Source organism: Neofelis nebulosa, chromosome 3 (assembly GCF_028018385.1).
Source record: "Neofelis nebulosa isolate mNeoNeb1 chromosome 3, mNeoNeb1.pri, whole genome shotgun sequence".
Taxonomy (NCBI): Eukaryota; Metazoa; Chordata; class Mammalia; order Carnivora; family Felidae; genus Neofelis; species Neofelis nebulosa.
In genome coordinates this window covers 62,800,575-62,827,628 of record NC_080784.1, presented here as the reverse complement: position 1 = coordinate 62,827,628, position 27,054 = coordinate 62,800,575, and the positions used below count along the sequence as shown (strand labels likewise).

At 34.6% G+C, this 27,054-nt stretch overlaps 1 protein-coding gene across 3 annotated transcripts in view; it reads right to left on the bottom strand.

Annotated features, from left to right (window-relative positions):
• SPOCK3 (SPARC (osteonectin), cwcv and kazal like domains proteoglycan 3) overlaps nucleotides 1–27,054 on the bottom strand; it is a 491,866-nt gene that overhangs the window by 156,579 nt on the left and 308,233 nt on the right. For all 3 annotated transcript variants that reach the window (XM_058720948.1, XM_058720947.1, XM_058720946.1), the window contains exon 5: nucleotides 16,422–16,545. In XM_058720948.1, the coding sequence (XP_058576931.1) occupies nucleotides 16,422–16,545 (124 nt within the window). The remainder of the gene's footprint in view (nucleotides 1–16,421; nucleotides 16,546–27,054) is intronic.

Here is a 27,054-nt window from a genome sequence, read left to right as displayed (position 1 = left end):
CCAGGTTAATAAATTCACAATCCCTGCCATGTAATCATGGGCCAGTTAAGATATTGCACAGTTGGCAACTAGACTATCTGACCAAGAGCTGCCGAGAAAAAATAAAACAAGAGTACCTTTAATCCTTATTTTACTGAACATATCCTCTTAGATGTAGTATACTCTTTGAACTAATATATCTCTAATTTTTATTATATATATTTTTCTTCCAAAATTAAACAAAAATTCCCCAAGGAAATTTATCATTTGGCACAAACCTTACAATACGTTGTAGTGCAACCTGAGAACATGCCAAGGAGAAAACCACTTGGCACATAAACTATGGACTCAGAACTGAGGAAATACTGTTTTGGGGGTGGTTTCTCCTTGAAGAGTATCAGAGTGTGTTCACAGGTGTACAGGGGGTTGTCTTAAAATCAACTTAATCCAATGTAGCCCTAGAAGGTCAGGATTGTTTACTCCCTCACTTTGGTTGAGATTGTGAATATATACATAGAAAAAAAAATCTGTTTTTCGTATCACTAAATTATTTGAGTTATAAGATCATATATTATCAAGCGTTTCTTATTTTGAGATCTGTGTGCACAATGTAGCATTCAGCTATGCATTTTCATCATTGTAAGGCCATCGTTGTAAACAGATATCCCAGAATTCAAAATCAGGTAATAATTTTAAAAATTTAAGTATCAACAATATAGTGTGTTTATTTTATAATTATTTCCTTCTACAGGTTTTATTAAATTCTGTCATCAAACTAAGATTCTTATTTAAATTATTCCAGACAAATGTTGCTTTCAATATCAGCAGTAGTTTCATTGAAAATAAAACCTATTAAAAACCATGTTGTTTGATGACTGATATATACATAAAAGTAATGAAATCATTTGTAACTTACTATTGATTTCTATTTTCATTATTTATGTTAGTATTTCATATGCACTTTGACAGACACCAACTCAGGCTCTTCCAGGAGGGCACGGAGTGGTTAAAAATAATTAAGAAATGGATGAAAATAGAAGACCATGATGCTAAGTACTCCCCCAAATTAGGAGGATATAAGAGAAGAAATTACATTAACAGATATAAATGGGAGTATTTTTTTTAAAAAGAATGTCAATAAGTAACAAGGGATGCATTTTAAAAGAACACAGGAGGAGATGAAGGATTCAGAGCAGAAAATTAAATTTAGATAACAAGAGAAAATACTCTGAAGACCTGAAAATTTTGATGACTTTAATAGTTACACAAACATAAAAATACTAAATTGCGGTAGTTTGGGCATACATTTCAATGTCTATGGGGCTTACGCACTTAAATTTTTATTTTAACCATTTCAATGACATGAAACTTGAGGATATTTTTTGTTTCTTATGCTTAAGAAATACCAAGAACCTATTTTAAATTATGTACTATTCTTATAACTAAGATATAGGCTTAATGGTCTATAGCATCTAAACAGTTTTATGCACTGGTAGCAGTGATCTACTTTGGCATGTCCTAAAAGGGAAAGATAGGGAAGAGCTGGTGCAATGAGTTTTGATACAAAGATACAAACACACAAAACTTAGCTTTTCCACCATGTAATATTTCCTCTTGAGTAAACCTGAGGGAGTAACCTGAGAAGACACTACCTCCAGAAGGCCCTCTGTTGACTCACTACAGGAATACAGGTGCATCTAAGACCACCACAGCTCATCATACGCTTTTGGAAAGGAAGAATCCTGGCAAAGCTGACTATGGAAAAGAAGATGGACCTGCTAACTGGGGTGGCCAAAACGTTATGAGGGATCGGTTTGTGTAGGAAAGGTGCATATAAAAAGGAAAACCGACAAGGATAAGATGAGACAGAATGGTGGTAGCAAACTAGTTAACCTTTCAGAAGTTAATAATGTATTAAGTGTCATAAATAAACAAGTATCCTTCTAGGATACACACAATACAAATACATCTATAACCAATTCCCAATGTGTCTATATATTTTTTAACTGATACAAAAACTCAACACGCATTCATACTGATATCTCCAATTCCAATCCAACATCTCAAGATTCTGTCCAGCCTCCCCTTTTCCATGTTCGTAAGTACTCTCTCCAACAATAAAAAACATGGATTTACTTATATGAGCCCTCTATTTCCTTAATTGCCCAACAGAACCCATCTAACAACCTTGCTGGCCATATCTTCAGCATAGAAATTCCAGGAATATTCCCCACTAACTACGCCATGTTCTTAGGCACAAGTAGCCACACCGCCATAGTGTATTACGAGGCCCAACCATTCTCCATTCACCACTATGCAGGGGATTCACTGACTTACTCTGAGCCAAGGAGGGGAGGGAAGGAACCTAATTCTTTTCTCTCTCTCCTTATAGCTCCAGTAATTATTAGGAGAGGAGAGCTGAAACCTCACAATGTGCGAGTGACATTTGACAATGTCTCCCTGTAGAAATTGCTTTATATACCTTGAAACCATTTTTATTATATACCTTAAAAGATTAGATTTATTCTATTAGATTTTCTAGGTGAAGTAACATGTTAATCATTTTGTAGTAATCCTTTTCATCTGTTACGACTTTTATCGGGAAATCTAATTTTTCCGACATTGTAGAGCTATCTTATTATTTTGTAGTATTGGAGAACACGTCCCTATAGATCTCTTGTGTTTCCCTACATCTTAGGAGCAGAGGCACTGATAGCCTTCTGTTTTGTATTATCTATGCAATTTTGTTTGTATACTAATATCTATGCAAGACGGTGATAATTCTGCCTCCTATCTGGAAGAAAGGGCAGATTTGTTTGCTTCCCAGTAAAATAAAAATAATGTCTCACCACAAGGCAAAGTTGGAGCAGGCTTCTTTACAGCCCATTTTGAAATATCCAGATTTCCTTAGCTGTGACACAAACCCAGTGTGTGTTACTCTGCACTGTGCCTGTGGGACTCGTGGGAAAAGGAGAATTGACACAAATATAAACATTATGCTCCTTGTGTCATAAGTAATAAATTACTTTGTCTCTGACCCAGGAGTCTTAGGTCTTCTGCTAGCATGTATAAACCCTGGCATCTATTTGCAAGTAGGGTAAACATCTCAGAGCTTTCATAGTTCTTTTGGCAATGAGGATGGGATGCTCACAGAGATATAGTTTTCTGGAAATGAAAGGATACTAAGCTCCATGGACCAGATTAGAAGTTATGAGAAGATTGTTCAAGACCCAGTAATGAATGCTCAGAATGCTCTCACCTGAGTCATGAGCCAAAAGTAGAAAAAGGATCATCCAGTGTTCTATCTGTTATTGACAATTTTGAGCCTGAACAGCAAGAGCTAAGGTTGGCTGAATCTATTTAAATAGTGCTCTGGTTATTGTTTACTAGCCACCAGCCAGGAGGAGGAATGCGGTGCTATCTTGACAGTAGGATCAAGGGTTCTCTATTTCCAAATGAGACAGAAGGCTGTGTGCAGTCATCCAAATGTACTGAAGAACGCTGGACTAGGGAAGAGATTCAAACGTGTATGGCTAAGTTGGATGCAAGCACCATCCATCATGCCTGATTCTGTTGGGGAAGGTGACCCTGGATTCAACTGTGGCATCTGGGCACATTTACAATATGGAAGGTAAGTCAACGTGACTTTTCTTGTGAGGATTTTTAGGACCAGCTCAGTATATGTTGGGGTTGCTTCTACATCTGAACGTATAGCAGGTATTAACGTGCTATACGTTTATACTTTGCTGTCTGATAAGTATCAGCGTAAAGTCTCCCTTATCAAGATATAGCCAAGAGCCAAGAGTTTTCTAGGGGGAAAACCTCCTTGCCACTGTTGCCACTTTCCTATACAGATGATGCCCTACTTGTTGGAAAGTCAGAAGCTTCAGTCTCAATGACTCTGACTGTAATATTATTACACTTCCACCAGCAGGGATGGCTGAATAAACTCCTGAAAAAATTCACAAGTCTGCTTGCTAAGTGAAGTTTCTTAGGACTATTTGGGTGGATTAACAATGCTCAGTCTCACCAACAGTGAAGGAAAAGTGTTATTCCTTTCGTCATCAGTGCCATAAAGCAGTCCCAGTACCTAACTGGACTTTTTGAGTCTTGAAACGTGTATGTTCCTCTCCTGGACATTTTGCTTGTTCCTTTATATCAACTAAACCAACAGGTGTATTTGGAAGCTGTCCAGAATGCTGTATCATACTCTCTATCTTTAGGGCTCCACAACCCTAATGGTCTCTTTCAGCTTGAAGTCTCTGTTGAAATTTTTTTCAGGCGATGCTATTGCTATTCCAGTACTATCTACTGACTCTGGCCACGTCCTTTTGTCCTTTGAAACAAACATGCATCACATGTTTGAGTTTTTGGATTATTTGTAGTCTGACAGCTGTGAAACTTTTATCACAAAATTACTAAACAGGGTGACAGGTAAGGTATCTAATGCCCTTTACTATCCACAAGTTTCAGATATTGTTAAGCATTCGCATGGTCTCTTCAAAAATCTCCTCAAAGAGGTTTCTGACTGCCTCCTTCACTTTAGCAAAGGAGTTTGGTCACTGAATTTTGCTGTCTCCAGAAAGGGAATTTAAGCCTCTCGGGTGGGTCCTTAGTAACTAACAAGATGAAAAGACGTTCTAGGTACCTATTTTCAATATTCAGGCTTTTTCTTTCCTTCTCCTAATGGCAAAGTCAGGCTGGCTTGGTTGCCGTATCCTGCAGGTGACAGCCTGTTCAAAGGGAATTGTGGGAATTCAGGCTTATTTCTGATTCAGCCACTTGGATTATCTTGTTGGATTAACATGGTCCTGGGTCACACTGCTCACTTAAGTCCCCTGACAGTAGTCCATGAAGCTAAAAGTTGCAAACAAAATGCTTCTAACTTCTATTCCCCTTGTCCCTCCTCAGGTGGACTCTTGTAGATGAAATGTTCATGTGTAGTGTTTAGGAGCTGATAGGAAGAAAGGGGAAATTTTAATTTTTATATTGCGGCATACTAATTTTGTCTTTATAGAGTGAGAGCAACAACCTCAGTGCCTAGGGAGGGGACCCTTAGACTCTGGGAGAAATGGCAGAGGGTGAGACTTTAATGGTCTTTTGTCTTTCAGAGCCACACTTATTTCTTTCCTCCTCAAGGAAAGTGCCCTCGTAGGGCTTTCCCGAAGTGTTGCAAGTGCCTTAAATTTAACTGCTGCATTTTCCTTTCCCTCGATATGTTTTTCTCTATTCTGCTTAATCTAACTGAGAAGTCTATCAGAAAGAGAAAGGGATGGCACCAGATCCTGAACCTCTCATGCAAGGCACCTGCCAATACCGCCAGAAGTCTTTCCCATCTCCATTCTCCACCATTCAGTGAGATGGCCGAATGCCATTCAGTTGGTTGCTTCAAAAATTGGACAGATTGAAGAGACTGCTTTCAAGTATCACTCCAAAAATAAGGAGTAGAATCAATTATGCTAATTCAACTGGAAAATCAAAGATCTTCTAGTGGGCTGGAAGGTCACATTTGATGCACTGTCAATCTGTGTCCACAGAAAAATGTAGTTGTGACTTGCAGGTCACACCCGTTTTAACATTATTTTGTTTCTACAACACTATGTGTACTATTGGAACTATTACCTTGTATGGAAAACAGGCATTAATTTGCCTCCATATAGAAAACGTGGTGATTTGCACCTCAGCGGTGGTCTAAGAGAACTTCACCTGCTTTGGGAAGCACCACCAGTGGATCATGTGGCTCTCAGAAAACTGAGATCTCTCCTAAATGAATCACACTTGGCTATTCAGTTCCAGGTGGCATACCAGACTCATTTTTTTATGAGCACCTTGACAGGAATTTCTCTCTACAACATGAGGTACCCAATTAGAAAAGTTGATACAAGTTTGGCACTGATCTTAGGTGAAGTGATCAATGATACCACATTGTTCCTAGCAGGCATTTGTTCAGGTGATTGGGCCATGACCCCAGAGTGGGAAAGAGAGACACTGTTGAGGTCAATATTGAGTTCCCCCCCTTTTTTTTTTAAATGTTTATTCATTTTGAGAGACACAGAGACAGAGCGTGAAGAGAAAGAAGAAGGCACAGAATCTGAAGCAAGCTCCAGGCTCTGAGATGACAGTAGGGAGCCCGACGTGGGGCTTGAACCCATGTACCATGAGGTTATGACCTGAGCCGAAGTCGAATGCTTAACTGACTAAGCCACCCAGGCACTCTGAGTTGAGGTCACCATTGTACGCAGGTTGCTCTCATTCTTCTGCTTGGAGCTTCCTTGCAATTAGCCTTAATTAAATGCTGCATGAGACAAACTAGTTGGAAAGGTTGATGGAGTGGTGTACTTACAGAAAAAATTCTCTGGAAGTCAAAAGATGTGGAAATGAAAGATGGGATATTGTTTGGAGGTAGGGCGCCATGGGTTACTCATATTTCTGTGCATCTTGCAATCAGAGGCATTGGGTGTTTGTGCTGTACAATCTTTTCAAAGATTTTTGTGTAGCAAATTTGGACGATATTTTTTCCTGAAGAACTTATTTTGAATTTTCTTTAATTTTCTTTCAATATTTAAATTGTATATTTCCACTATTTTCTGAATCTCATTAATTCTGTTGAGATAATTTATGTTGGTCTAATGACATAATATTTAATTTTTTGTTTCACTAGATTTTATTTTGATACTCTGTTATTTTACTACAATGTGTCTATGTTTAAATTTCTTATTTATTTTAGTTGGTACACATTATACTTCCTGTATTGTGGATTCATGCCTTTCAACATTTTGGGGAATTTTTCCATTTCTCTTTTATTATTTTTTTCACCTTATTATTCTTGGCTTCTCCTTCCATATTTCAGAATATTTGTTTATACCTTTTCATTCTACTTTATATTCTTTATTTACCTTTTTGGATCATTTTTATGAAGCATTTTCTGAAATATGTGTGCTGTTTTTCTGAAAGGCACAGTTTGCTTTTGTTTAACTGGCTTCCTTCAGGGGCAACAGTGTATTCAGTCCATTGCCAGTTCACATAACAAGACTAATTTCCTTGGTAGACAGAATTTAGGGTGGAGGGAAATTAAAGAGCATTACAACACATAGTGATTATACAGGGATGGTGAGAAAATACATATCTTGCTTATACAGTCACTGAAATGGGTAAGACAGCCACATACCAGTGGATCAAAATCTTTTAGATTTAGATTTTATTAATGATCAGTATTTCAAAGGCAAATGTGTGGAACAGACATAGTTTGCCAATTTTTCAACTTCTTAAGGAGTTACAAATAAATAAATTTTAAAACTTACAAAAAAAACCACAAAACACCCTATAATACAACTTGAGTTTTGTGAAAGGCTAACACATGGTCACTAACACAAAAGTAAAAAGGTTAAAATCTCAAAAATACATCAATATACAAATTTAGAAATTTGTTATAACTTTGTCCTAAACTCATTGAATGGTAGCTACCAATATATGTAACTCAAGAGTCTTGAACAAGCCAAGAAAGTAAGCCTATGTCTCTGTTAAGGTTAAAGAAAGAGAGTTCTATATAACATAATCCATAATGCAATCTCTAGGAGAAGATGGGGCAGGTATTTAGAGTATGGATACACACGAGAGCTTTAACCCTCAAAAATACAGTGTGCTCACTTAGCTTCAAAAAGCCACCTTCCAAAGCTAATTATGGTACTAAGGTGTTTTAAATTATAAAATAAAGATGCAGTTAAGTTTCTTCATATAATACAAGTTGAAGAAAAATGATTTAGTCAGTGAAACAATTTAGAAGCAAGGCCAAAATATCCATTGTCACAGCAATAACATATTGTTCATTATTTATAATTGAACAGATGGAAGAATTGTCCAAATATTTAACAATGGAAGCAATTAGTCTGATGTAACAATCCTTTTATAGAAATGGCACATAGTTTTCAAGTTCAAACTTAATTTTCTTAATTTTCCTTTTTCTTTTTGGAAAACAAAAATCATTCATCATTCTAAATTATTTCCCTTAACTTTATGTGTGCATTTAAATACACTAAAACTTATTAGCATATTATAAAACACTAAATAATCAACAATTAGAATATAGAATATAGGGTATTATGAGAAGAAATAAATCAAGAATTGAAGAGCAAAGTAGTTAGAATTTATTTTTGCTCAATATCTTCCTAGAAAATATTTAAGCAGTATGAAAATTCAGTGATTATTTTTACTTGTTCAAGTTCAACTGATTAAAAAATTATACTTCGTCTTTACTTGGTAATGATATTTAACCCAAACATGCAATATTTACAGAAAAGATATATACTAATTAGTTTCTCCTAAATAATTTTTGGCTGACAAGAAAACATTACATTGGAAATTCACCCTCAATTGATATCCAGGGCAATAACTGATATCTATACCATGCTAAACACTTAACACTAATAAATGACTCCAAACTTTCTCATTTCTGTCAACTGAGTTTTATGCTTACCACCACCTCACTTTTGTTTCTAAAATCTGTTCAAATAAATTAGTATCATAATTATATAAGTTAATTAAATATGATTTAATATATTTAAATATCAATGCAGAAATGAGGGTTGGCTTTCTAGGAAACCCAAGTGGAGTGTCTCAGATTCAATGAAGGTGAATATTTTTTAGAAAGTTCATATCTAAATAAATAGGTATGAAATAATTCCAAAGGCTGGGAATTGAGTCTCATAAAAATTAAATAATATTCTATATATTAATCTGTCTTTTAGATTATTGCTCCATTTTTTTGTTTATTTATTAATTTTGAGAGAGAGAGAGACACAGACAGACAGCATGAGTGGGGGAGAGGCAGAGAGAGTGGAGAGAGAGAGAATCCCAAGCAGGCTCCGTGCTGTCAGAGCAGAGCCCAATGTGGGCCTGGAACCCAGGAAGCTGTGAGATCTGACCTGAGAAAAAACCAGAGTTGGGTGCTTAACTGACTGAGCCACCCAGGTGCCCAAAGATTCTTGTTTTATTATTTTTTTAATTTTTTAAATGTTTATTTGTTTTTTGAGAGAAAGAAAGACAGTGCATGAGCAGGGGAGGGGCAGAGAACAGGAGTCACAGATCTGAAGCAGGCTCCAGGCTCTGAGCTGTCAGCACAGAGCCCGACACTGGGCTCAAACTCCCGAACTGTGAGATCGTGACCTGAGCTGAAGTCAGACGCTTAACCTAATGAGCCACCCAGGTGCCCAAATTCTTGCTCTTTTTTTAAGTAAGAATTTAAGAATTCACTTTTTCCCCAACAACTGAATACAAGAGTTTGCATTTTGTTCCTCAATATATGCTGAGGGGGTAGGAAAAAGGACTATTGGAAACCGAATCAATGGACAAGGGACAAGAAAGGTTTTCTGACATTTAGAGGTCCCCACGAATATAGACATTTATCTCACAGAACACATCTTATTAGGCACCTGTGCGTTGTGTGTAGAAGCCTGTACTATATGTCCTATTGAGTTCCTTTCAAACCTGAAATTTTATGATAAAGTTTAGTCGTATTATTTCCTTCAATGTTCAGTGATTTCATAAGAGCTTATCCCAGTCAATGATTCTGTTAATATGATGCAGTTGTAATCGTGATTGAGTTGACATACCTAAGCCAAAAGTAAAACCTAGCTTATGTTGAAAAGCAGTTCAAATAGAAACAGTGCACATGTATTTCTGAATTTTGATCTTCCAACATAAAATTAGTTCAGACAAAGTATTCAGAGGAAGGTACACAGGACAATTACATTCTAAATACTAACAGATATAACACATCCAAATGGTGAAGTGTCAAGAAATACTTTATCTTTCAAAATGTACATAAAGCTACTAGAATTAGTAACTCTTACAAAGATAAAGCAATAGAATACTACAAATACGGAAAAAATAAGGAAAAAGAAGACATAATAGTAGAATGTTGAAACAAAATGGGATTTTCTCAAATTGCAGTAAAAAAGCAAATGGTTCCCCACTAATGCTATTGTTGTTCTAGTTTATTAAAAAATAGGAATTCAAAAACAATAATTTGAAAGGATGCAAGCAGTGGTTCTCAACTATGCCTACACTTAAAAATCCCCTGAGGAGCTTTTCAAATTCAGATTCACAGGATCCCATCCCAAACCAATTTAAATAGCATGTCTGTAGCAAGAGTTGGGAGCTCCAGTATATAATGGTTAAGTATTCTACTTGTCTTACCTCAAAACACACACATACACACACACCCAATTTCTTATATATATCTAAGGAATTCACCATTACTAAGTTCCATTGCAAAGCACTGTATGACTAAATATGAAAAAAAGAAAAGAGTTCAAAATCATTCAGTGTGTTGTCCTCAGGGCGTGCTAAGTTCTAAAACATTAATATTATTTATTGACTTCGACTTAGCAAATGTAGTATCCAATTTATACAAATCAGTTACAAATATATCCATGGTCTAATATAGATGCTTTATGGGAGAACAATTCCTAGTTCTTACTGAAATGATACAATCAAAATAGACTTTGCCTGAAAAAAAGAAACAAAGACCTTTATCTTTTGTGTCAATTTCAGGAATGGTTACCTCTCAAATAACCTTGAACAGACTTCTATTTTGATTTTTCTGTCATTGCTGAATTTAAAAGAATTCAGAAAACATTTGTTCTTTTAAAATGAAAGTTTAACTAAGCACACATAAAAAGTGTCAATTACTCATCTTAACAGAAAAAAAAATCAGGTATTACAAAAATGCTTCTTATAAAAATCACAAAAGTCCCAATATTTTTTCAAGCAAATTGATTTTTTTCATAATTGTTCATCTGTTCCTTTGTATTTTTGTGTATACCTTATCAAAATACTCTGCTGAGGATTTCTAGACAAGCTGACAAGTTCAGAACTTGAATTCTAATAAAATAATTATTCCAAATTGGTCACACTGTGTAATGAGATACACTTTCTAAAATTATATCCTAGTTTGACTGAAGTTTTCCTTTGGCCACCTTGTGATAACCTCTTTCCCACCCCATCCCCCAACTTGCACCTATTATACTTTGTAATGCCCTCACCTCCATTTAAGTTGTACAGTGGAAACATGATTTATAATTTCCTATCCATAAATTGAGCTGAAGTTAATGAGGAAGCATTGTGGGTCCAAAATAGAATCTGAAGGAATATTATTCGTAGTCGTAAAACAAACAGCCATATGCAAGGGAACCAAAATATAGAAAGATCATAAGAAGACCAGCAAAGCAGCACTGGGCTTTCATCTTCAGGGTCCCACATCCTGAGCTGATAGTACCTGGCTTCTTGTCAGTATTATTATTTTTTTTAATTTAAATCCAATCTAGTTAACATACAGTGTAGTAATGGTTTCAGGAGTAGAATTTAGCAATTCATCACTTACATATAACACCCATTGCTGGTCCCAACAAATGCCCTCCTTAATGCCCATCATCCATTTAGCCCATCCACCCATCCAACACCCCACCAGCAACGCTCAGTTTGTTTTCTGCATTTAAGAGTGTCTTATAGTTTGCCTCCCTCTCTGTATTTATCTTGTTTTTCCTTCCCTTCCCCTATGTTCATGTTTTGTTTTTTAAGTTTCATATATGAGTGAAATCATATGATATTTCTCTTTGTCTGACTTACTTCACTTAGCATAATACCCTCTAGTTCATCCACGTGTTGCAAATTGCAAAATTTCATTCTTTTTGATCAGTGAGTAATATTCCATTACACACACACACACACACACACACCCTACATCTTCTTTATCCATTCATCCATTGATGGACATTTGGGCTCTTTCCATAATTTGGCTATTGTGAATAATGCTGCTATAAACATTGGGGTGCATGTGCCCCTTTAAATCAGTGCCTTTGTATCCTTTGGATAACTACCTTCTTATGCAATTGCTGGGTCAAAGGGGAGCTGTATTTTTAATTTTTTGAGGAACCTCCATACTGTTCTCCAGAGTGGCTGCACCAGTGTGCATTCCCATCAGCAGTGCAAAACTTTATGAAAGAAATGGAAGAAGACACACACACAAAAAAAATGGAAAAACATTCAATGTTCATGGATTAGAAGAACAAATATTATTAAAATGTCAATACTACCCAAAGCTATTTACATATCCAATGCAATCCTTATCAAAATAACACCAGTATTGGGGCGCCTGGGTGGCGCAGTCGGTTAAGCGTCCGACTTCAGCCAGGTCACGATCTCGCGGTCCGTGAGTTCGAGCCCCGCGTCAGGCTCTGGGCTGACGGCTCGGAGCCTGGAGCCTGTTTCCGATTCTGTGTCTCCCTCTCTCTCTCTGCCCCTCCCCCGTTCATGCTCTGTCTCTCTCTGTCCCCAAAATAAATAAAAAAAAAAAAAAAAAATAACACCAGTATTATTCACAAAGCTATAGGAAACAATTCCAAAATTTATACAGAACTAGAAAAGACCCTGAATAGCCGAAGCAATTCTGAGGAGAAACCAAAGCTGGAGGCATCACAATTCTGGACTTTAAGCTGTATTCCAAAGCTGTAATCATCAAAACAGTGTAGTACTGGCACAAAAACAGATATATAGATTAGTGGAACAGAACAGAAAACCCAGAAGTGGACAAAATGTACGACTAACGAATCTTTGACAAAGCAGGAAAGAATATATAATGGAAAAAAAGACAGTTTCTTCAGCAAATGGTGTTGGGAAATCTGTACATGCAGAAGAATGAACCCGGACCACTATCTTACACTCTACACAAAAATAAATTCAAAATGGATGGAAGATCTAAACGTAAGACAGAAAGCCATCAAAATCCTAGAGGAGAAAACAGGTAACAATCTCTTTGACCTCAGCCACGTGTTCTTACTAGACACGTTTCATTGGCAAGGGAAGCAAAAGCAAAAATGAACTATTGGGACCTCATCAAGATAAAAAAAAAATAAAATAAAAAAATAAAAAACAACAACTTCTGCACAGTTAAGGAAATAATCGACAAAACTAATAGCCAACTGATGGAATGGAAGAAGATATTTGCAAATGGCATATCAGATAAAAGGTTCAAAATCTGCAAGGAATTTATCAAACTCAACACTCCAAAAACCAGTGAAGAAATGGGCAAAAGACATGAACAGTCACCTTTCCGAAGAAGACATCCAGATGGTTAACAGACACATGAAAAAAATCACTCATCAGCAGGGAAACACAAAGCAAAACCACAATGAGATACCACCTCACACCTGGAAGAATGGCTAAAATTAACAACTCAGGGGCTCCTGGGTGTCTCAGTTGGTTAAGCATCTATCTTCAGCTCAGGTCATGATCGTGTGGTCCATGAGTTCTAGAGCTATGTTGGGCTGTGTGCTGACGGCTCAGAGCCTGGAGCCTGCTTCAGATTTTGTATCTCCCTCTCTCTCTCTGCTCTTCCCCACTCATTCTATGCCTCTGCTTCTCTCAAAAATAAATAAACAGTAAAATAAAAAACTCAGGTAACAACAGAATATTGGTGAGGATGCAGAGAAATGACCAGTGTTTAACATATCAGAAATACTTAGCTGATGGATTAGAAACCTCAAGCAAGGAGCTTCATGGTCCATACTAAACCTAGAATTTGGAGAACATAATTAATGTGAGTTCCAATGCCTATGAACTACCCCAAAGCTGTTTAAGGCTCCCCTGTCAGAATTTGCTTAGTGTATTGACAAAATTGAGTGATCCAAGAGCCAAAATAAATATCCTTTGACCCCTGCACCAATCTTCTGTTTTCATCTCCTGATAAGTAGATGCTGAGAAATAATAAAATTAATTTTTGAAGAAGGCATTAGCCTCTGTGGTCTTTGTTCTTGATCCAGTACCTAAACAGCTTTGGGCTTTGTCTTACAGAAAAGTAAAATTAAAAGAAGAAGGCCTTATTTTGAATTTCAAATCCAATAAACTTCCAAAAATTATTATCAAGGATTATTTAATGTAAGGTCTTACTGGGATAAGATCTTCATTTAGTTTGCATTGTTTTATACAGCCAAGCCTCATTGCTGTAAGATTAGTATTGGTGGTCCATAGGCAAAAAATCACCAAGTTAAATTAGAATCAACAGAAATTAGGATGGTGATTAGGGTTTATTAAAAGCTCATATTCATTTGAACCACATTCTTTTCACTTCATTTTGCATCAACAAGGCATGTATTTAGAATGATATATATGCAAATAAATATTAAAATAATAATGCAATAGTTTAGAATTCAATGGATCACTCAGAATGGTTACAATTCAATGGATTACTTACAATGGTTTCATTAACAATATTCATAAAGTCACTGAAAATGATTTGTAAGTTGAGGCTTCACAGGGTGCTCAATACAAAGAACAATGGAGAAACCTCATGGCATTGGAAGCATATGTGACTTAACCTACTTATGATAGGTATATTTATCTTGAGTGGCGATATAATTGTGTTTATCCAAAATCATCAAGCAAGTCCTCCCTTACGGTCTCGAAAGGAAGACATCATTCATGATTGTAACTTTGTGGTTTGTAAAACTAAATTATAGAACTGATCATCTACTAGGAGCATCCCTAAGACAGTCCCAAACAAATAGGTGGTGGATTAATGTTAGCACGCTCTAGGGTCACCCTGGACACAAACATACTAGTTCCTCCAGCACATATATTTCTAATGTTGAGAGATACGTAAGTTTATCCTAGCTAGATGCCAGTAGAAACTCCAATCTCTTCCTTGATTCAACTTGTTCGACCATCAATGTTCATCAAGTACAATTAAGATTAAACTTTGCTTGCCATGTAGCTCTACCCACCAATCTGAATATTATAATCTGCAGCCTTCATTGTCATTGAATAAATCAGTATAATGATTTACATTGTCAAGTAGGATTACATAATATGAGACAGATTCATTCTCCCTTGTGCTGAAAGCATGAACTTTCTTAACCTGCAAAGCTGAGATTCTGGACCACGCTAAATTCACCAAGATCAAGGTCATATTGAGATAACCAGTACCATTCTCTGTTCTCTCCTAGCATTATATGCCTATAAAACTTCAGCAAATAAGCACATGGCACCTTCACCAAGATACACAGTAGTAAGCACCAAATAAGTACTATGTATGTATTTACTGACTGAATGATTACGTCTTAACACTGCAGTGCTATTATTAAGGTTAGCGATTATAAATGCAAGTTTAAGTTGTGAAGACATATATATCATGATAAGGGATGGTTTATAAAGAGGTATCTACAAAACAAAATGTTCAGGTAGCCGACAATTTTTGGAGCTCCCTTAACAATAAGCAAACTCAGATATGAATTGAGGTAAAGTTATTTTATACTTTTCATGTATCCTATTTAATGTGAATATTCATATAGTTTCTTAATGAGATATTAATGTGTTTGATTATAGGGCAAGGTTCCATGGGGGACACAATACAACATGCGACATTTTCTTTTTAAAAATATTTTTTTAAATCTAAATTCATAAATTTACCTGGCCCCAAAGTTTCATGTAAGAGCTTGTGAGCCTACATTCTCTTCTGTCACATAATCAAAGAAAATTTATCAGTATCTTATTAGGTAAAGTTCTTAAAAGCTCCTATATATTTAAATAATACAGGACACCAAATCAAGAGGCAGAATAATGTAGAAGAGAGAACAGAGGCGCTGAATCAGAGATGGAAACACATCTTGGTTTCAATGTCAATAAATATGTGAAATTTGCCATATCTTTCTGATCTTTAGTTTTCTCATTTGTTAAAAGGGATTTGGGGGGGGGTTAAAAGTAATACTATAGGAAATAACAAAATAAAAGAACTAATGATAATGACAGATTGTAGCTGCTACTGTCGTTATAATCATAATAATTTTTAACATTATCATATGACATGCTTCCATTTCTGACCTCTTTCAAAGTAGCAACAAAGGAAATGTTGCCTTTCTTTTTCTTTCCTTTCCTTCTTTTTTCTTTCCTTTCCTTTCTTTCCCTTCCCTTCTCCTCCCTCCCTTTCCTTTCCTTCCCTTTACTTTCTTTTATTTTTTTTTCTTTTTCTTTCTTTTTTTTTAGAGCGAGTGCCAGCAGGGGAGAGGGGGGTAGACAGAGAATCTTGAGCCCCACACCTAGTGAGGTGCCGGATGCAGGGTCAATCCCACCACCCTGGGATCAAGACCTGAGCCAAAACCAAGAGTGGGACACTCAACTGACTGAACCACACAGGTGTCCCAGGATATGTTGCGCTTTTTTATTTGAGTGTTCAGAATGTTCACAATTTTAGTATTTCAAACTTTAAAAATTCTGATATAAGAGAAACAAATAACATATGAAATCAGATTCCAAACCAATGAGATTATTTGCACTTTTTTAAAAGATAAATAAATAATTTGGATGACCACATGGGAGAACTAATAATTTTATTCACTTAATGATAAATACACATTACGCATTTCATAATAAATGACTATAATTGCCTTTACCTGGGAAGAGTAGGTATGACCATCTGAACCACACACTGGGTTGGTATAGACCACTGGGCACTGCTTGCAGGTGGACGATATGGGACCCCTCCATTGTTTGTGTCCTACTCCTGCATCCTTCACACTGTTAAAACAACAACAGCAACAATAACCACACTTAGTACATTTTTTAAGTACATAAATTTATATTAGCATCATGCCTTTTCTGCACTGTCATTCCAACTCCTGAAGATATATTATAATCGGTAAACTTAATATGGTACTCTTCATCATAATCTTCTATGTCATATATTAAGATTTTCCCATAATAAATAAGAATGTATTCCTTTAAAATATTGTGCTAGTCACATGTAGACAATAGTTATGTATCGTCATATAGAATGTGTGTGTGTAGCTTATAGTTGTGATGTGTTTTTCATAATCCCAGAAACAGAAGAGAAAATTGTTTGGCAGTAAAGAACTATTCTATTAAGAACAGTAACAAAAAAAGAACACCTAATTCACCAGGTATACCCAAAGTGCCTGAAAATAAGAGCAGCTTACTTTGAGAGAAAAAAGCAATAAAGAACTTTTCCAGCAATGACTAAAATTTAGAATGCCAAATTAGTAGGCTTAGTGATAGCCACTCCTCTTTTTATTGTGTAAAAATACCTCAAAATAGACCCATTAGGCTTTTATCTAGAATAACTTGGGAAAACCCATTCTCTTCTGCTACCTACACATAGAATTGTTTTTTTCTTTTTGATTAAACTACTTATTGCTCTGCCTATTTGTGTGAACAATTTACATAGAGAGGGTAAAGTGCTTAAAAATAAGAAGCAAAGCAACAGGGAATTTATGCAAAAATATTTAATACTTAGAAATCTTTTAGTCAATCAGTAGTCACTCTTATTCATTAAAATTGTTTATAGAGAGAATAATTCCATGTGTCTATCATGATGAGAAAAGATGTTTTACTAGAAACATTTTGCTTCCAATTGCTTTCTTGTTTTCACAAATTAAATCAAACTTACACAAACGTAATCCCAAAATACTATTAAGAAACATGATACTAGTTTCCATTATAGGGAAAGAAGTTCAAACTATGTGTTTCAAATTTGGTAAAATTTGGATGGGCACTGAGAAAAGGTTTTTATCCTCTCTTCCCCCCACCCAACAACCTTGCTTCTCTCAAAATTTTTCATGAAGCTATCATAGCTCCAAACACTTCTCTTTATTTTAATTTTGTCACTTTTTTCCAAAAGACTGCCATAAAATTCTGCCTGGCCACAGAGTTCATCTCATAAGAGATAAAATGGGAAAATTAACCATGCTACTATTACTGATTAAATAGCTGGCATGAAATTCTAACGGGAATTAAAACAATAACTGAAAAACTTGGAAAATTGCTCTATACCACTTTAAGACTTATAAATTACATAAATGGATCAGAGGGGGGGAAATATTCTATTTTCATTGTTCTTTCACATTGTATAATCAAAATAAAGTACAAAATAATGCATGCAGATACTTTAGGAGACATTATTACCAAGCTCAGTTTCCTAATCAATAAAAATTATTTTATTAGGGGCGCCTGGGTGGTTCAGTTCCTTAGGCATCAGACTTTGGCTTAGGTCATGATCTTGTGATTCGTAAGTTTGAGCCCTGCATCAGGCTCTGTGCTGACAGCTCAGAGCCTGAAGCATGCTTCGGATTCTGTATCTCCCTCTCTGCCACTCTACTCTCCATGCTCTGTCCCTCTCTCTCTCTCAAAAATTAATAAACATTTAAAAAAGTTTAAAAAAAAGTATTTTATTAGAAGAAGTTGTATGATTTGGGATATATGTACATATGTGTGTATACATATACTATACATAAATTATATCTTTTCAATTCACCTCATTTTCCATTCATACCGTAGAGAACTTAAAAAAAAAACCCTAATAAACTATAGAAACTAAAAGATTGTTATACTAATGACTTGGTTTTATTAATATACATTTTATGATTCATTAGGAGATCTTTCACATTTAATTCAAAGAATAAATATATAGAGAAGTAAAATCTTTTTAAAAATTTAAAGATTTATTAGAAATTCTTGTAATGACTTCTTAATCAGTGAAATTGCAATTGACTCGTAAAATAGGTTTGGAGGTTAAAACACACACACACACACACACACACACACACACACACACACACGTTGGTTATCTTTATTTCCTTCAAAGCCAGCATTGCTGAACACTAAACACTTTCAAATTCCTAATGTGCATCCATAAAAAATGATATTTTTTATTTAGACTTCATCCTGGTTAGAATTTGCTCAAGTAACATTAACATTATAAATATTATATATTGATTGCATACACTTGCACCATGATTTTGAATAAGAGTTGATGCCAAACTCTACCATTTCCTAAGCCAGTATTTAGTTATGCTTACTTTTAAATAAATGCATTAGATGGGATAAGCTAACCAGAATTCATGTTTAATATATTCACACCATAACACATAGAGAAGGAGCAAGGAATCATGAAAATTTTACTATACTCACTAAATCCAAAAGAAATCCCTTAGCATTTTGGCATCATAAGACTGTCTTTATAAAATAAATTTTGTATTTAACAAAACAGTCTAGAAAACATGAGCCTAAATTTGAAATTTGAAATTCTAAATATTGTAGTTTTTATGTGTTCTTAAATCATCTCAAACTGTTTGATGTGACTCACACATGAAGAATATTAATTGTTTATTTAGCTTTCTGTAGAAAGACAAATTACATTTTAAAGGGCAGTATAGAATAGGTGTTTTCCAGGCATGGATTCACATTGTAATTAAGGTACAAATACAAATGAATTTCTAGGAATCTTATTTGAATAAAAAATATTTCTACAAATTCAAAAATCAATTAACAATGTACTAATGGGAATCACCAGATGTACAAAAATAAGGCATGTACATTTTTAAAGGTTTTTTTAATGATTATTTTATGCTTAAGTAATTTCTACACCCAAAATGGGGGCTCAAAGTCACTACCCGGGGATTAAGAATCACACACTCTACTGATCCAGCCAGTCATTCTGGGTCAGTACATTCTGGGATGTAAATTCTTTATTTCAAAAATCAAAATATCTAGAATTGAAATAATAAGGGATTTACACATGAAAATAAGTGATATAACAGAGGAAACACTCAGGGACAAATAAACTGCATTGTTAATAAAGGCTTTAGGAGTTGAGCAATGCTGATTATTTCTAAAGGTAGGAGTTGGGCAAGGCTTTGCCGACATCTCACGATAGGATATATATATGGTTCCCTTTCGTGCTAAGCAGTGCCCACTCTGTCAGCTAGCTGTGTCTCCACTCACTGTTCACCAGGAACGACATTTTTGCATCCCTGACTCTATGTTATCAAAGATATTATGTGATTCAGATTTTTTTTTGGTTTGGCATCAGGAATGTTCCTCAGAATTCACATTACTCACAGTCTTGTTTATTAAGATATTTGTCTTGTTCTTAGGAAAGTTCGTGAAGTAGATGAAGTTATAACCGAAAATTTCTAGGACTTAAGTTGGTATCTATGCGGGGTATGTCGTATGTAATCATACAATTACATGTAAGTGGAGATTCTTTGTTTGTTTGACTTTTAATTATATTTTGAAGGTCCTATTTAAGGAAGAACAATCATGTTTCTAAGTGAGAGACAAAATCATGGCACTCAATGTACAGACCAAGATGGGCAAAGTGAAGGGCTAAGAAAAAGGTAGAGCCGTCTCCGGTTATTGGCATGAGAGTCTGGCACTGTGGCAAGAGGAATGACAGGTAAGAAACCAGCATAAGCAAAAACATCACTGGCATATTATTCTGTGAGGTGGGGAGGGGCAGAGAGAGGGAAAGAGAAAATCCCGAGCGGGCTCCATGCTGTCAGTGCACATCTGGATGGGGGCTCGAACCACAAGCCTTGAGATCATGAACTGAGCCAAAATCAAGAGCCAGACATTTAACTGAATTAGTCACCCCCAGCATCTTGCAGTTAATTATTTTGAACTATTCTCAAGTAGGGCAATCAAATTTGCTCCCATTAATGAAGCGCAAGCTCAAGCTGGCTGCAAAATTCTGAAATTATTTAGAAATTACTCTTCCAATAGCAACCCTGCTAAAATAAATGTCTTAAAGGTCTACCTTTACGGTAACTATTTTTCCAAAATATATACTTCAATTTTTGAAGATGTGAGTTAAAAATTTATTTACTGACTTTATCATGGCATCCTATATAGCCATAATTCTTCCCCTTAAAGAGCAAAAACTTGTATATTTGAACCCAAATAAATGAAGTAATTAAACGATAATCTATGATGCACAAAGTCAAGGATTTTTCTTGAAATCTTCTTACTTAAATATTCCACCATTCAGGCACTAGGTTAGTTTCGTACCAATACACCTGTTATTGTGTTGCTAGTAGCTGGAAAATTAAACTACCAAAAAGAATTTATACTATTGCTAGTGCTCCTTTACATGACTTATTCTGAGGCAGTTAAATTTTATCAACTATTTATTACCTGAACTGTCTCCTGTGCTCCTGAGTTACCATTCACTCTGGTCTTCCAGTCTTCGTGTAAGACTGGAAGCAGCGGTTACCCGTGCAAGCTCAGCGGTCTTTCATTTCTCTAATAACTAGAACGTTAATTACTGCTACATCTGTTTATTCAATCACAGTCTATATGGTTTTCTGTTTAATCATTTTGCACATTTTAACCATATAATTTAAACACAATGTCCACGTTTTAGGATTTCCATTGATTTTCGAAAGAGCACAGATGATGTTACCAAAATGGTTAGTAGAAAAAAAATCTCATTCCAATCTGATTTAATTTTTATACACGGCCATGTCATTAATCAGTCTTGACAAGTCAGTGACCTCCCTGGGTCTTAATTTCTTCATTTATACAATACTAAGCTTCATCAGTATGGATCATTTGATCTTGAGCATTCGATGAGTCTATAAATCTTTTATAAAATTACTTATACAAAGGCACTCAAAAATTAGAAGCATAGGCAGTGCATACGGGCCATATGTTATGATTTTAGGACTTGACAGTGTTATGAAGTGAAACAAATATATCATTATGGTGTGAAGGATGATGTTGAGTAGGCCAAGAGACAGATAGAAATGCTGAAGTTGCAAACTTCAGCTATTTCAAGGTAGCAAATGAAAGGTGTGGAGGAAGTCCAGTCTTGGGATAACTAATGAAAGAGGGAAGATAAAGTACAGCTATGTTTAAAGAGGCACGATTTCTATGAAAGTATAGCCAAGAATCAAATAATACTTGTATTACAGTATCACAAAACATCATCAATAATCATAAAGAAACATAATATATCGTATTTATACTATACATAATTATATATTTTTCTAAAGCTCTGTATTCCCTAAGCCTGGCATCATACATTATAAATTCTCAATTCTTTAGGCCATAAATATGCAAGCAAAATAAATGCCAATTTATTATATATTTACCTTAGAAGGGGAATCGTCAGCATTTATGCCCTAGTTTCTTAAGTGTATTTGCTTCTTTCTATGTGCACTTATAGTAACTTAACTTTTTTCCAACAAAACAATTTTATTATAATCTGATAAAACAGATACTCTTGAATACCTCAACTGAGGGCAGCCGGATGTGATGTATTTCTTGTCTGGTTAATACACCCAACATTTCAATTCCTTTGGGCAATCAGTTATTTTAAGTTCTGTCAGACTTGTGCAACAATTCTTAAGTCATTGACTAACAACTTATGATTCTTTCCCTATTGGTTATAACTCCAAAAAAATGAGGCTGCTCTTATTACTTCTTTTGCCATGAGTCTTAGAAAAGGGCAAATGGTATTAACAAGGTGGAGGAAATTATCTTTTAGGGCAACACAGTTACATGAATGCTGGAAAACCCTATGCAGAACTTACTAAAAGTGTAGTTGCAACTATTCGCATCCTATGATGTTTGTACTGTGTGTAGCAGTAATTTAAGGAATGAAGCAAGGCATAAGCAATCAATTTTAATTTTAAGTAAAAAGACATATTCAACAAATACAAAACAAACATTTATTTATCTTAGAAAACATTATTAACCATGGCTACTAAACTACAGATATTATGTAAAAATAAGTTGGTATAGCTTATTTTGCAACATGAACAGAAAATTCGCTTACTCCATATATTTTACAAAGAACTAAGATTCACAGAAAAAGCTCACTTGTACATGTATTTCAAAATTCAGTGACAGGAGTAATTAATAAAATGTATCTTTAAAAACTATGCATTGCATAAATTGAATACGTTCTAAAAATTGATTGTAGTAATAAATTTCACTATGAACCATACTTCCAAGTCAACTTATATGATTCAGCAATGTTGCCAAAAAATGAAGTTAATTAGTGATTTAGAAAGTATATTTTTTTTACAGAGCAATAAAATTAAACATCAGAATTTAGACTTTAAAGAGACAAGGATAATTTACAATGTCCCACACTTTCTTTGAACAACTCTTAAAATAATTTCGCAGAGTTATATTGCTACTTAGGTAGAATATAATTTAAGTGAGGTTTATTACAACAACGAGTATAATTGAACATAGATGTTACTAACACAAAAAACCAATTAGTGAGGCTAATTTTCTATCAAAGAATGTTTCCCTGACCTTATTTGAAAGCTATGGAATCATTCCAAGATTTGAATCATGGACAAGTTATAATGATATTTGAATGATACAGTCTCTCAAGTAAATAATTTTTTATTAGGCAGTGAACATATTCATGATTATTAAAGACAAAGTTCAAAATAGCTATAACTCTAAATGACACTTATAAGCTCTTTTTCAATCTGGCCCCCAATGGGCTGAATTACTAAAAGTTCAAAATGTATAAAATGTAGATTATGTCAAATTCAGATTGTAGTGGTCTTGATCCTTGCCATTTCCACATTAATTTCAAACATTATTTTATTTACTAAAGCCCTTTCCATTTAACTATGGAGAGGTATATTCAACTGCAAAGATCTTGAGTGTGTAAGATTTAGTCACTAGGGGAGTTATTATGGATTAAAAATGTTTACAAATCTATTGTCAGCAAAATACATTCAAAAGATTGGGAATTCATGAACTTATATAATAAACCAATTATCTAATTAACATGTATGTGTAAATTTATTCATTAGAAGAAACGCTGGTTATTTTTTGTTTGGAAACCAATAAAATATCGTAATTTAAGGAATTAGTCAACTATTGACACAAGTTAAAGGTTAGATACATGCTAGATACATATACTGCAGTATTCATTATTTTAGCAATCATATACAATATGTGTTTTTCTTCAAATTCTGAAGCTAGAAATGGAGGGTGGGAGAGCATAATTATCTTGCTCAAGTTTCTAGTGCTTGTAATTAACAGATGTGAACTTCAAGTGTTCAATTTTTTACTTTGTCACTAATGTTTTCCCTTCCATAATGTGCATATAAAGTTTCAAAAGTCATGGAAAACCCCGTATTTCACAAATTCCTAGATCAGCTTTACTTAACAGTTGAAAAATGACAACTACTTCAAATTGTACTTAAAAAAGATCTACATCATGGTGCTTGGGTGGCTCAGTCGGTTAAGCTTTCCTCTCGATTTTAGCTCAGGTCATGATCTTGTCGTTCTTGAGATTGAGGCCCATGTCAGGCTCTGTGCTAACGTCATGGAGCCTGCTTGGGATTCTCTCTCTCCCTCTCTCTGTGCCTCTTCCCCAGCTCTCTCTCTTTCCCTTAAAATAAATAAACAAACTTAAAAAAAAAAAAAAAGATCTACACCAATAAGTGTTGTCTAGAGAACATATCTGGCTGATTAAAACTGAAATCTATACAGAGTAATAAATAACACACCACCATATATAGGATTCTGATTTAGGGAATCAATACCAAGATTAATGAATTAATACATGAATTGGTTCTATCTAAATTGTATCGACAGGCATAATTTCATTCCAGACATGAGAATGTTTACTAAGTCTAGCTTAATATAGTTAAGATAATAATTCAGAAATTCCTTTGTTTTTTCAATTATTATAAATTTTATAAATAAAGCAAGCTTTCAAACATTAACTACGTTATTACTTTAACAACAAGTAGTTCTATAGTGTCAGCACTGAACAAAGTTTGAAGATTGGAGTTCACAAGAAGAGGGTGACTCTTGTATAACAAGGAAATTTTATATTTGGGAAAAATGTATTCACACTTTTTAAATAAGAGTGACAGATATGCAACTTAAAAAGAGAAAAAATATTTTACGAAAAGATAATGACTCACAATGCAACATTTATCAAAACGTGAGAAAATACTGTTCGATCATTTAAAATGTATTGTATATAGCAAAATATGTAGTTTTTGTTCTTTTTATTTGTATTTTTTATTTAAGAATAGGTGGCACATAATGTTACATTAGTTTCAGGTGTACAACATAGTGATTAAACAAGTTTATACTTTAGGCTGTGCTCATCTATCACCATAAAACACTATCATAGAGACTTCTGGCAACCATCAGTTTGTTCTTTGTATTTTATAGGGCAGACTCTGTTTGTTTTTTGTTTGTTTATCCATTTGTTTTTCTTTTAGATGCCATATACGAGTGAAATTATATGGTATTGTCTTTCTCAGTATAACTTGATTCCCTTAGCGTACTACCCTCTAGGTCTGTCTATGTTGTTGCACAAGGCAAGATCTCATCCTTTTTGATGGTCGTGTAATATTCCACTGTATTTGGTAAGATTTCCTTCTTTTTTCTTCCTGAGATTTATATATATGTACATGCATGTGTATATATATGTATGTGTATATGTGCCACATTTTCCTTATCCATTCATCTATTGATGGAGACTTAGGTTGCCTGCATATCTTGTCTATTGTAAATAATGGTGCAATAAACATAGAGGTGCATATATCATTTCAAACTAGTGTTTCTGTTACCCTTGACTAAATAACCAGTAGTGGAATTACTGGATCATATGATATTTTTTATCATATTATTATATGATATGGGATCATATCATATGATATGGGATCATATGATATCATATTATCATTTTTATCATATTATATATGATACAATTTTTTGAGGAACGCTGTTCTGTTTTCCACAGTAGCTGCCACCTGTCACCATATAATACTATTACAGCAACACTATTTCTACCAACGTTGCATAGGGATTCCTTTTAATCCACACTCTACCAATGCATGTTATTTCGTGTGTTTTTGATACTATGCCCATGAAATGGAAGAATTAATAGTGTTAAAATGTCCATACTACCCAAAGCAATCTACAGATTCAATGCAATCCTTATCAAAAATACCAACAGCATCTCGTCACAGACCTAAACCAAATAATACTAAAATTTGGTTAGAACTACAAGAAATGCAAAAAAGCCAAAGAAATCTTGAAAAAGAAGAATGAAGCTGGAGGTACCACAATTCTAGATTTCAAGAAATACTACAAAGCTGTAGTAATCGATACGGTATGGTACTGGCACAAAAATAGACACATAGATCAATGGAACAGAATAGACAACCTAGACATAAACCCACCCTTATATGATCAATTAATCTATATCAAAGGAGGCTAAAATATGCAATAAAGACAAGTTTTTTTTTTTCAATAAATGGTGCCGATAAAAGAATGCAAAAGAATTCAACTGGACCACCTTCTGACATAATACACAAATATAAATTCAAAATGGATGAGAAAGCTGAATATCAGACTTAAAACCATAAAAATCCTAGAACAAAACAAACGTAGTAATTTCTCTGACATGGATCATAACCACATTTTTCAAGATATGTCTCTTACTGCAAGAGAAACAAAAGCAAAAATATACTATTGAGACTATATCAAAAGAGAAAGCTTCTTCACAGCAAAGGAAACAATCAACAAAACAAAAAGGAAGCTTACTGAATGGGAGAAGATATTTGCAAATGGCATATCCAATAAGGGGTTAATATCCAAAATATATAAAGAACTTCTACAACTCAACACCAAAAATGTGTCTTGATTAAGAAAAAAATTCTTTTGATTCTTTTTGTTTTTCTAAACACAAGGAAATATTTTTTGGCTATTCTTCAACAAATTGAACTGACGGCTTTTGCAGAAGCATTTAACAATTAAATACCATATTTTGTTTAAGAAAATAGTCACTAAAGTTCATTCAAAGTTCAGGGAAGGAAAACAGCTTTTTCATGTGTCAGTTTTATGAAAGTCATTGATACTGACCTCCTCCATGCTTAAAGCTTCATTAGAAAAGGAAAGTTATAGAAATAAGAAAGGAGAAAGAAGCTACCATTTTTTGCCTGAGTCTGATTTATAGGCTGAGAGAAAGGTTAAGAGTATAAAATCTTCACTATGCATTAGCTCTTACATTAGCTCTTATTTTTCAAGTTAAGTAGTTAGTAAAATTAAAAAGAAAGTTTGGAGTTGTTGATTCCATAGTATTTTTCTCTCTACCAGATTTCATTCAGTTCCTGTCCTGAAAGCATGTACTAGTAAGCATATGTTGACCCTTCTAATGTAATAAGGAATAGAATCAGATAGGTCAGAGAAGGGGTGCCTGGGTGGTTCAGGTGGTTAAGCGTCTGACTTTGG